This window comes from Pristis pectinata, chromosome 10, assembly GCF_009764475.1.
Source record: "Pristis pectinata isolate sPriPec2 chromosome 10, sPriPec2.1.pri, whole genome shotgun sequence".
Lineage (NCBI taxonomy): Eukaryota > Metazoa > Chordata > Chondrichthyes > Rhinopristiformes > Pristidae > Pristis > Pristis pectinata.
The window spans coordinates 28274344-28287322 of NC_067414.1; the positions used below are offsets into that span (position 1 = coordinate 28274344).

A 12979-nucleotide genomic window follows, 5' to 3' on the forward strand; every position below is an offset into this window, starting at 1 on the left:
TGTCTAGTTGAACAGCATACAGTCAACAGGGAGTTTGGGCAGTGAGGTGGGGAGAAAGTCAGTTACTTACACAATGTACTTGGACAAACAGGGTGTCTCCTATCAGGCACTTTCCAGGTTCTGGTATCTTGGTCGACCCATCTCCAATTTTGCCTTCCCCCCTCAGTTTTTAAATGGAGGTTTAGGAACAATTGGGAGCAAGGTCACAGCAGACCGATACCATAAGCAAAACATCAATCCAACCCCTCCCAGCAATGGGATTAAAACCGGCAGACAGCTGATCTAGTTTTGACAGATATAGTTTAAATTTATTTGAATGAACTAAGGTCATGACAACTTGTGATGACAATGAGGGAAACCCTAAATTGTTCAGAAATCTGGAGGTGGCTTTCAATTCTTGTGTTATCTTCCTATTAGTTATAGAAAGCAGATAAGAGCACAGAACTGGAAATCATGTTAGCGACTGGTTCCAATAAAAAGGCAAACAGAAAAGCAAATGGTGACAACCTAAAAGGAGGAAAGCAGCACTACCACTTTTATAATCAAACCTTTTACTGGTTAAACTTGGTGACAATCCATTTTAAAAGTCCACAGATCCACAAGCATAACAAAATTAGTATTCTTCAGCCACTGTTTCTGGTATTTGCCATACTGCAGAGATTGGGTCTGGTAATCTGTTTGGGACATACTGCAGATTTGCTTGCATAAAGTTTAATAAAGGCACTCTGTTCTAGGTGACTAATTTTTGTTAGGAGAGCTACTTTGACTAATATTTTAAGCACAAGCTAGAATTCTTAAGTGTTTAAATAGTTACAATTATCACATGGCATAAAGCTGGTTTCTGCAATGGCTGTTATGGTTGGATTTCAATCACTCTTTGGAATCCAGCCACAGAATGCAATTCTAGGCAAGAGCAAGTCAACTGTCACTTTTGTGCATAATGAGTTTTCTCATTATGACTGCTGTTCCCATCCTGCCACAACTAATATTTTTTGTTTACACACAACCAAAATACCAGACATTTGGATGGGGCTTTGACTAATTTCTCTGCAATAGAGATCAAAGGTAGAACATAAACTAGGTAGCCAAAGGACAGAAAGTTACAGTATTTAAAAAAAAAGGTTCAGTCTTTTTAAATGCAAGTTGTTCTGTCAACTTGGTGCTGATTGAACATTGAAGCCCATCACACGTGATCGAATCGCCTTCAGGCTGTACTGAATGTTAATTTAGGCTGGCTGACTCACCCTACCTAGAATAATTTGAAATATCGACAAACTAACATGCAACTGTAAAACTAGGCATGTTTTTCTCTAATCTTTATTTTTCTCCTGTGGACCACGTGAATTTGCAGTATCTGCCACTGAGTTAGAAGGACATCTGCTCTGAGTTGATGTCATTTGAGGGCAGTATCAGGGTGACCCTTCCACCAGGGGTTACACGTCTCCCTGCGAGTACTCAAAAGCGGTTTTATTTTTGGCTTAATCAGCTATTGTAAGCATGTGTTTAATCACATCTTTACCCAAGTTTTGCCAAGTCATCTAATGACATTGTCCCAAATACAAGTTTAATCACATCTTCTCCACTGGAGTTATACCAAGGAGCTTCATTCCATTGGCAAGCACAGAAGAGATTCCCTTGAAGAGTAGAAGCCGTGCCTAGAATAAAGATGACAGAGGTTGATGTCTTGGGATTGAACCCCGTTTGAATAAATAGCAATAACATCTAGTTCTTGAACTGAAGGGATTGTTGATTCAAATAGTTTCCCCAGACAACATTTTGAAATTATTTTTAATTTCACACTCCCAATTAGTACTCAAAATGCAAAACAGTTTATATGTGCTATAGGTGTGTATACCCTGTGTACCATTAACCTCAAATGTAATGCCAAATTCACAACTATGATTCAAACCATAACTTCTGTTGTGAGTTGCCACATTGGTTTCTCTAATTTCCTGTTTCTCACACATTTTTTTACCCTGGCTGTTAAACTACAAATCCATATTACTAACTCTATACCTACCAAACACTGCTGATTAAAATGCCCCCACTTTCAGCCTTTAGGAGTGAGTAAAAATGTCTTGGTCCTCCTCGACGCCCCCTCAGATAGTTTTTGATGGGGCTGAACATTTACCATCTTATCTTAGAATCCAAGTTGTACCGTAGCCCAGCTAAGCCAGGAGAAAACCCGAATTCAGCTTTAATAAAAAAAAACAAAATGCTGGAATCACTCAGCAGCTCAAACAGCATCAGTGGAAAGGGAAACAAAGTAAACATTTCAGATCCAAGACCATTCAGCAGAACCGGGTGTTAGATCTGTAATTTTGACTGCAAGGGCTGGGTTAGGCTAGGGTGTGAAGTGGGACTGGCTAGAAGAGCGGTGCAGTGATGAGCTCCAACAAAACGTCCCACACCTGAAACGTTAACTCTGTGTCTCTTTCCACAGATGCTACCTGACCTGCTGGGTATTTCCAGCAATTTGTGTTTCTATTTCATATTCCCAGCATACACAGTCATCATTTAAAACTGTCATTTACTGCTGGATTTAGTTCGCTTCTCTGCTCTTGCAAGGACAGTGAATCTTATTCCTCAGAGAATCAAACAAGTTAATGGCACAGAAGGAGGCCATTGGCTCACAGTGTCCTAAATGAACTAAATTAATCCCACTTCCCTTTTATTGGTCCACAGCCCTACAGGTTATGGTGAAATGGCTTGCTGAAGCACTTTTTTAAGAAAATAAAATAAAATCATGGTAATGGTTTCCACCATCACCAACCTTTTGGGGCAGTAGGTTCTAGATTTCTACTCTGTGGCCCAGTAGTACTCTCACAGTCCCACTGGGCCACTGCTGCCAGTTTTACATTTTTTTTTGCCATGCTGCAGATTGCCATGCGGCAGGCACAGTAGTGTAGCGGCTAGCATAACACTATTACAGCGCCAGCGACCCGGGTTCAATTCCCGCCGCTGTCTGTAAGGAGTTTTTATGTTCTCCCCGTGTCTGCGTGGGTTTCCTCCGGGTACTCCAGTTTCCTCCCACATTCCAAAGATGTACAGGTTAGGTAGTTGTGGGCATGCTATGTTGGCGCCGGAAGCATGGCGACACTTGCGGGCTGCCCCCAGAACACTATACGCAAAAGATGCATTTCACTATGTGTTTCGATGTGCATGTGACTAATAAAGATATCTTATCTTCTCTCTTATCTTTGATTTCCAAAAGCTTTTTCAACTGGTTTCCCTCAACAAACATCACTAATACTCATTTTAGCTCTAAAATTAGTGTTAAGTTAATCTTTGTCTAAAGATTAGCACCGCAACAGTTCTACAGCGGTCGCAATATCATTGGCTCTCCACTCTGCTTTGGAGCACCTAGACAACAGCAAGACATACGTCATGCTGCTCTTTATTGATTACAGCTTGGCGTTCAACATCATCATCTCCTCAGTACTAATCAACAAGCTTCAAAACCTGGGCCTCCGTACCTCCCTCTGCAACTGGATCCTCTACTTCCTCATTGGGAGACCACAGTCAGTACAGATCAGTAATAACTTCTCCTCCTTGCTGACAATCAACATAGGCGCACCTCAAGGATGCGTGCTTGGTCCATTGCTCTACTCTCTCTACACTCATGACTGTGTGGCAAAGCACAACTCAACTGCCATCTATAAATTAACAGATGACACCACCGTTGTTGGTACAATCTCAGATGGCAACAAGGAAGCGTTCAGGAGTGAGATAGATCGGCTGGTTGAGTGGTGTTGCAACAACAACCTTCACAACATCAGCAAGATCAAGGAACTGATTATGGATTTCAGGAAGGGGAAGTCAGAACACACACAGGTACTCATTGAGGGGCCAGCATCGGAAAGGATGAGCAGCTTCAAGTTCCTGGGCATCAACATCTTAGAGGATCTATCCTGGGCCCAACACATTGATGCAATCATGAAGAAGGCATGCCAGCGGCTCTGCTTCATTAGGACTTTGAGGAGATTTGGTATGTCAACAAAGACTCTTAAAAAAATGTCAATAAATGGAGAGCATTCTGTCTGGTTGCATCACAGCCTGGTATGGAGGCTCCAATGCACAGAATCACAAGAGGCTGCAGGGGGTTGTAGACTTAGCCAGCTCCATCATGGGCACAACCCTCCCCACCACTGAGGACATCTTCAAGAGGTGGTTCCTCAAGAAGGCAGCATCCATCATTAAGGACCCTCGCCATTTGGGACATGCCCTCATCTCATTACTACTATCAGGGAGGAGGTACAGGAACCCGAAGACCCAAACTCAATGATTTAGGAACAGCTCCTTCCCCTCCACCATCAGATTTCTGAATGGTCCATGAACAGTACCCTCATTATTCCTTTTTTATCCCCAGCACTATTTATTTAGTTTGTAATTTATAGTATTTTATGTCCTTGCATTGTACTGCTCCCAAAACAACAAATTTCACGTCATAAATCAGTGAGAATAAACCAAATTCTGATTTTGAAAGTTATGAAATCACAACTCCCAGAGATTAAATACGTTTACTGCTGTTAGTTATGACAATCAAGTGTTGGATCTTTTAGAAAAAGCTGGAGCTCAAAGATACACCACCTCAAAAATCATACGTCTTCCAAGTTTACAGAACAAAATAACTCATTGGCATTTTAATGTTCATATGTAAACTCTGCATTGTATCACTGCCAAAGTGATTTGACAAGACACTATGTATACTAACCTTTGCTACTTCTGGTAAACTGCCCTTAATATGCAGAGTCCTGTGAGCTATAGAAGCAAGACGACTGCAAAAGGAAAAAAACACTTTAGCATCTTTATACACTAACAAGGCAATAAGATAAAAGGCCATTACTCTCAATTTATTTTTCTCTAAATAAGTTCCCTGAGCTACTGAGTTTGGACTCGAGACTGGTACTTGACAAAGCTGGCTGAAAGGTGCTCAGCCACAAATGCTGGGCAAGGGCTCAGACTTGGCTGCAATATCTTCCAATCAAAAACCTCTATCATGCTTGTAGATTTGGCACTGGGAGAACACTGTTCACTGAACCATTCCTCAACTAAGCATCTTTTCAGGAGACTGAGAAAACCAGGAAAACTATATATACTGTAACTAAAAGTATCTAATTACAATTTTAACCAATGAGGTTGTGATTTTAATAATGTATAAAAACAGCAATTTTCCATAAGGACTACGGCAACAGTGAAAACAAGTTCTATAATTTAGATATCAAATGGAAGATCCAGTGTTCTAACGCAAGGCAAAATGCAAACATGTGGGACAAATTTTCTCATTAAAAATAACCCTTCTATTCAAAAGGTGAAACTCAAGTCACAGCCTAGAACAAATATAAACGAGGTTGAACAAATGAAGGTCAATCTAAAGCATGCAGCTTTCAGTGCCTATCTGCATCTGCAGAGATTCAGTGAACTATGAGTTTATGCAGCATGTTGATCTGTGCAATGTAAAGTAAGATTATAAATAGGATTAGGTCATTTGGTTGCTGGCACCTCTGCTGCCAATCAATAAAATCTTGTACTTCAGTTCCACTTTACTTTTAACCCCATATCCTTTGATCTCAAAAGTTTATCAATCTGTCTTGAATTTACACAGTGACCGAGTCTCCACGCTACTTTTTACTGGTTGAGAATTCCAAATGTGAAATGGCCATTTTGGCAGGGAACAAAAACAGCATTTTATTTAAACAGTGAGACAATGCAGAGGGATTTGCAAAAGGCTTGTATAATTAAGAAGACTAAAAGAATGTTGCCATTAATTGGAATGGAATACAAAAGTAGGGAGGTCAAGATCAAGAACAAAGGAGGCTGAGAGGTGACATGACAGAAATATATAAAATTATGAGACTTAGACAGGGTTGATAGCAAGTGTTTCCCATGATAGGAGTGTCTAAAGCTAGAAGGCATAGGTTTAAGGCGAGAGAGAAGAGTTTAAAGGGGATTTGAGGGCAAGTTTTTCACAAAAATTGTAGTTGGTATTTGGAATGAACTGCCAGAGGTGGTGGTGGAGGTAGGAACAGTAACAACATTTAAGAGACATCTGGACAGGTACTTGAATGAGCAGGGGATAGAGGGATATGGAACTAATGCAGGCAAGTGGGATGAGTATTGTTACGGACTCAGTGAAAGTCCCCTTAAGATAGAGAGTGTGTGTATCTGTGTGTGGGGCGTGCTTACGTCAATAGAGGATAAAGGACGTAATGACGTTGTTGAAGAAGTCAGAAGAAGAAGAAGGAGAGAGAGAGAGAAGAGAGAGAGACACCAGCCTGCTTGTTTTTTATATCGATGGATGAGAAACAATAACTGTGTTTGCCACTGAAATCCATGTATGGAAGTTGGAAGTAATCCGGTGGAGTTCACTTTGTTGCTGACCTGTAGAGGGAAACAGGTATTTGTGTGTGGACGACCACAGTTCGGATGCTTTCGGGGTGAGGAAGTCACTATCGAGTAAACACTGAAGTGTCGTTTGGGTTCCATCGTGGAACATTTGGATTTCGTATATACTCTCTCTATGTTTTTCTACATCTACATCTTATCTTCAGACAACGGTGGTTGTTGAAGAAGCCCTTGCTCATGTTTCACCTTATGGCTTGCGGAACTGAACTTTAAGAACCATTCTGGAACTGGGAGTTTTGGACTTTGTCACATACACACACACACACACACACGAAGAGTTTAGTTTTGGGGTTAACGTTCGAGGTTTAACATTCTTGAATTCTAACATACTAACATTTTTTACTTTTATTTTACGTATTATCATAAGTAGTGATTAATAAAATAGTTTTTAACACTAAATTATGCTCAGTGTGTTTCTTTTGTTGCTGGTTCGTGACAAAATTGGGGGCTCGTCCGGGATAGTTCCCAAGATTAACGAGTGTCGTCTGGGATCGTTCCCCAGATTGACAAGATTCGTCCGGGATTCAATCCAAAGATTTTTGAGGGAGATCTGATAAATTCTTTTTAATTGGCTTGTGTGTGTGGAAACCAGCAGCAATGGATATTAAGGCATTTTTGGAGTCACCAACCCAAAAGGGATTGGAGGTGGCGAAAAAGGATGATTTGATAAAGATTGCTACAAGGCTAAACCTTACAGAAGTAAAGCAGTCTATGAGAAAGGCAGATATTCAGAGACTGATAGCTGGCCATTATGTGGAAAAGAAGGTGTTTGAGAAGGAAGTGTTAAAACAATTTCCTGGCAGTGAAATAGCAATTTCTGAGGCACAGGTGCAGCTGGCAAAGATAGAGGCTGAACGAGAGCAAAATAAATTAGAAGCTGAACGAGAGCAAAAGAAATTAGAGGCCGAACAAAAGAGATTAGAGACTGAACAAAAGATAACTCAGATGAAGATAGAGGCTGATCTAGCAATGAAGCAGATGGAATTGAAGAGGATGGAGCTGGATAGTGAGGAGAAGGAGAAACAGAGGCAGCATGAGTTACAAATGAAGCGTAGGAGTTCGGAATCTGATTCTGATGATGGTTTTTCAGCCAGCAGGGAGGTTCGATTAGTCCCTCCTTTTGAAGAAGATCAGGTTGATCAGTATTTCCAACATTTTGAAAAGGTTGCTCTGAGTTCAAACTGGCCAAGGAAAGGATGGGCTCTTATGGTACAGAGTGTGATTAAAGGTAAAGCTCAAAAAGCTTATTCTGCTTTGTCTGCTGAGGATGCAGCTGATTATACCAAGGTAAAACAAGCTATTTTGAAGGCCTATGAATTGGTCCCTGAGGCTTATAGACAAAAATTCAGAGACTTGAGGAAATCTGCAGATCAGACTTATATGGAATTTGCCAATGGAAAGAGAATATGTTTTGAACGATGGTGCCTGGCTAAAAATGTAGATGGGGATTATGATAAATTGACAGAATTGATACTAGTGGAAGACTTTAAAAGATGTGTTCCAGCTGAATTAACAACATATTTAAATGAAAAGGCAGTGGAAACTTTACAAGAAACTGCTAGGTTGGCAGATGATTATGCTTTAACCCATAAATCCAAATGGGGACAACCTAAAACCTTTCAAAAGAGTTACAAAGACAATCCAGGTAAACCGGAGATTAAATTGGGAGGTAATCAAAAAGGAAAAGATGAAAAGAAGCCAGGGCTGGAGAAACCTGTTGAGCGTACTTGTTATTACTGTAGGAAACCTGGCCATGTGATATCTAATTGTGCCCTTTTGAAGAAAAAGAAGGAAGCTGTGCCCAATGCTTGCTTTCAGGCAATTAAAAATCAAAAAGGTTTAGGAGATGCTGTTAAAGACCAGTCCTTGCAAGAGGGAAAAGCGGAAAAGTTGGAGGAGGTGAGAAAAGAATTCCATTCGTATGTATCAGAGGGTTTTGTTTCACTGAATGATGAGTCACCCCAGGTGCCAGTGAAAATTCTTAGAGATACTGGGGCTAGTCAATCTCTCTTGCTGGACAGTGTTTTAAATATTGGAGAAGAAAGTGACACTGGTGAAGTAAATCTAGTACGAGGCGTTACAGGTGAGACCATGTCTGTCCCTTTTCACAGGGTGATTTTAAAGTCAAAGTTCGTAGAAGGACCAGTCGAGATAGGGATAAGACCTAGTTTGCCAGTGGAAGGAGTTTCTTTGTTATTGGGAAATGACCTTGCAGATGGAGAAATTGTTCCTGTGGTACGGTTAACGACCAAACCAAGGATTGATGAGTCTGAGAATGATCCAGATGTTTACCCATCATGTGCGGTGACTCGAGCTAGAGCTATAGAATTAGCCAAGACAGACAGTCCGGTGCAGTCTGATGTGGTTCCTTGTGACAGTCCTAAACAGGAAGAAAATTATGATGCCTTATCTGAGACTTTTCTGTCTTCATTGGAGGATCAACATCCTTATAGTGAGCCTGAATTTAAAGATTGGTCTTTGTCGAGGAAGGATTTTATGGTGGAACAGACAAAGGACCCTGAATTGACAGAATTGAAAGAAAAAGCACTCTCATGTGAGGAGATTGAAAAAGTGCCAATTGGATACTATGTCAAAAATGGAGTGTTAATGAGGAAATGGAGACCTCCTCATGTTCCTGTTAATGAGGAATGGGAAGTTATTCATCAGGTTGTTCCAAAGGTTTATAGGGATGAGATTTTAAACCTGGCCCACAGTATGCCTTTGGGTGGTCATTTTGGTGTGAATAAAACTGTAGGGAAGATCTTGAAACAATTCTATTGGCCTGGTTTGAGAAAAGATGTGGTGATGTTTTGTCGAACCTGCCACACATGTCAGATGGTAGGTAAACCAAATCAAAAACCCCCTGTGGCTCCATTGAAACCAATTCCTGCTTTTGGTGAACCCTTTTCGAAGGTGATTGTGGACTGTGTTGGCCCCTTACCAAAGTCTAAGACTGGAAATCAGTATTTGTTAACCATCATGTGTGCCACTTCTAGATTTCCAGAGGCAATACCCCTTAGAAATATTAAGGCCAAGACGGTGTCAAAGGCTCTTGTAAAATTTTTTACCTTGTTTGGTTTGCCAAAAGAAATCCAATCTGATCAAGGTAGTAATTTTATGTCAAAAATTTTTCAACAAATAGTCTATGAGCTGGGAGCAAAGCAGATTGTATCATCTGCATATCACCCAGAAGCTCTGGAGAGATTTCATTCTACTCTCAAAAATATGCTGAAGACGTATTGCTTTGAAAACACAAAGGATTGGGACGAAGGTATCCATTTACTTTTGTTTGCCGTTAGAGAATCAATCCAGGAGTCAATAGGATTTAGTCCATTTGAGCTTGTATTTGGACATAGGGTGAGAGGACCTTTGGAGTTGTTAAGAGAGCAATGGGTTAATGAGGAAGTTCACTTGAGTCTGTTGGACTATGTCCAAAAATTTGAAACTCGGTTGGAGAGAGTCTGCCAGCTAGCGAGAGAGAATTTGAAAACAAGCCAGATAAGAATGAAGACATATTTTGATAGACGTGCTCGGCCTAGGACATTTGCAGTGGGGCAAAAGGTGTTGGTATTTTTCCCTAGCCAAAATAATCCCTTGCAATCTCGTTTTTCTGGACCCTATGTTATTGAATCTTGAGTGACTGATCTAACATATATAATCAAAACACCAGATAGACGCAAGAAAACACAACTCTGTCATGTAAACATGCTAAAAGCTTATTATGAGAGGGATTCAGTTGTGGCCTTGGTGGATGGTGTAAAGGTTGTTTCTAGAATGCCTGATGTTGATGTTGAGGAAGGCCAATTTAGACCAAATATTGTTCCATCGAAACTAAAAAACCAAAATATCCTGGAGAACCTTGAAACAAAGTTGGACCATTTACAAGTTTCACAAAAACAACAGATGAGAGAATTAATTTTAAAATTTAAAAATCTGTTCCCAGATGTTCCAAACAGAACATCGATAATTACCCATGATGTTGATGTTGGGGATGCAAAACCAATCAAACAACACCCATATCGAATGAATGTGGAAAAAAGTAAACTTGTTGATCAGGAAATAAAATACATGTTGGAAAATGATATTATTAGACATTCTACTTCAAATTGGAGTTCGCCCTGTGTTATTGTACCTAAACCTGATGGAACTGTTAGATTTTGCACAGATTACAGGAAAGTGAATGCTGTAACAAAGTCAGATGCTTACCCTATTCCTAGGGTGGATGATTGCATAGACAGAGTGGGAAAGGCAAAATTTCTTACAAAGACTGACCTATTAAAAGGGTACTGGTGTGTTCCATTAACAGATAGAGGAAGGGAAATTTCAGCCTTTGTAACCCCTTCTGGATTGTATGAATACAATGTTTTGCCATTTGGAATGAAAAATGCTCCGGCAACATTTCAAAGAATGATTAATTCAGTGATTCATGGGTTAAAACATACAGATGCCTACATTGACGACTTAGTGACTGGGAATGATACTTGGGAAGATCACATTTCTGCGTTAGAAAGGTTGTTTGAAAGACTTTCCAAGGCTAACCTTACAGTTAACTTGGCTAAAAGTGAATTTGGCCATGCCACTGTGACGTATCTTGGCTATGTTGTAGGTCAAGGCAAGCAAGCTCCTGTTCAGGCAAAAGTTCAAGCAATATCTGAGTTCCCTATTCCCACAGGTACAAGGACTGTTAAAAGATTTTTGGGAATGGTTGGATATTATCGAAAATTTTGTAAAAATTTTGCTGATATTGCTCTTCCCCTAACTAATCTTCTGAAGAAGGGAGTAAAGTTTGTTTGGACAGATTCTTGTCAAGAAGCATTTGAGAAGCTGAAAGCCATTTTATGCTACCATCCTGTGCTCAAAACACCTGACTTTGAAAAGCCATTTTCATTAGCAGTAGATTCCAGTGATGAAGCTGCAGGAGCTGTGTTGTTGCAGAAGGGTGACCTTGATGATATTGACCATCCTGTAGCTTACTTTTCAAAGAAATTTAATGAGCATCAAAAGAATTATTCCACCATAGAGAAAGAATTACTGTCGCTTGTTTTAGCCTTGCAACATTTCAGTGTATATGTTTGCACCGCTCAGAAACCATTGACTGTAGATACAGATCATAACCCATTGGTGTTTCTGAGCCGAGTCAAAAACAAGAACAGAAGGCTGTTAAACTGGAGTTTAATTTTGCAAGAGTTTGATCTCATGATAACTCACATTAAAGGCAAAGATAATGTGATTGCTGATTGTCTTTCTCGATGTTAAATGGGAAACATGTATCTGTACTAATCTGATAGTCTGTAGTTGTGTAGCATGATAATTATTAACATTACTAACTGTATGCGCGGTTAAAATTTTCTTGGGAAAATTTTTTTTTTAGGTGGGAGGTGTTACGGACTCAGTGAAAGTCCCTTTAAGATAGAGAGTGTGTGTATATGTGTGTGGGGCGTGCTTACGTCAATAGAAGATAAAGGACGTAATGACGTTGTTGAAGAAGTCAGAAGAAGAAGGAGAGAGAGAGAGAAGGGAGAGAGACACCAGCCTGCTTGTTTTCTCTATCGATGGATGAGAAACAATAACTGTGTTTGCCACTGAAATCCATGTATGGAAGTTGGAAGTAATCCGGTGGAGTTCACTTTGTTGCTGACCAGTAGAGGGAAACAGGTATTTGTGTGTGGACGACCACGGTTCGGATGCTTTCGGGGTGAGGAAGTCACTACCGAGTAAACACTGAAGTGTCGTTTGGGTTCCATCGTGGAACATTTGGATTTCGTATGTACTCTCTCTATGTTTTTCTACATCTACATCTTATCTTCAGACAACGGTGGTTGTTGAAGAAGCCCTTGCTCATGTTTCACCTTATGGCTTGCGGAACTGAACTTTAAGAACCACTCTGGAACTGGGAGTTTTGGACTTTGTCACACACACACACACACACACACACGAAGAGTTTAGTTTTGGGGTTAACGTTCGAGGTTTAACATTCTTGAATTCTAACATACTAACATTTTTTACTTTTATTTTACATATTATCATAAGTAGTGATTAATAAAATAGTTTTTAACACTAAATTATGCTCAGTGTGTTTCTTTTGTTGCTGGTTCGTGACAGTATAGATAGGCATGATGGTTGGCATAGACACTGCCTGTTTCTATGCCGTACAACTCTAAGTTTCAGTTACTGTATATAGGGCTTTGGTGACTACATCTGATTAAGGAGGATGAAAATGTGTTCAAAACACTTGAGGATTGTTAGATATTACCCGAAATGGATGAAGTGTCTTATTAGGAAGGGCTAAACAAGCCAAGCTCATTTCCATTGGACTTTAACAGAGTGTGAGGGACTTTACTGAAACACAGTCATACAGCATGCAAACAGGCCCTTTGGCCCAACTTGTCCATGCCAACTGTGTTGCCCAGCAAGCTAGTCCTATTTGCCCATAATTGGTCCCTAGCCCTTTAAACTTCTATCCATGTACTTATCTAGATGGCTTTTAAATGTGGCTAATGTGCTGCCTCAACCTTTCTGGCAGCTCATTCCAAATATGCACTACCCTTTACGTGGAGAACCTGCCCCTGATGTC

General features: G+C 40.3%; 1 protein-coding gene across 2 annotated transcripts in view; it reads right to left on the minus strand.

Moving 5' to 3' along the window:
• Positions 1-12979, minus strand: part of rars2 (arginyl-tRNA synthetase 2, mitochondrial) — a 68841-nt gene that overhangs the window by 5960 nt on the left and 49902 nt on the right. Inside the window, exons 19-20 of one of the 2 annotated variants that reach the window (XM_052024184.1) lie at positions 4715-4778; positions 1520-1655 (exon numbers count right to left, since the gene is read on the minus strand). In XM_052024184.1, the coding sequence (XP_051880144.1) occupies positions 1569-1655; positions 4715-4778 (151 nt within the window). In that variant the 3' untranslated portion in view covers positions 1520-1568. Of the gene's footprint in view, positions 1-227; positions 1656-4714; positions 4779-12979 lie in introns of those variants that run through there. The other variant, XM_052024185.1, reaches the window with a different exon arrangement.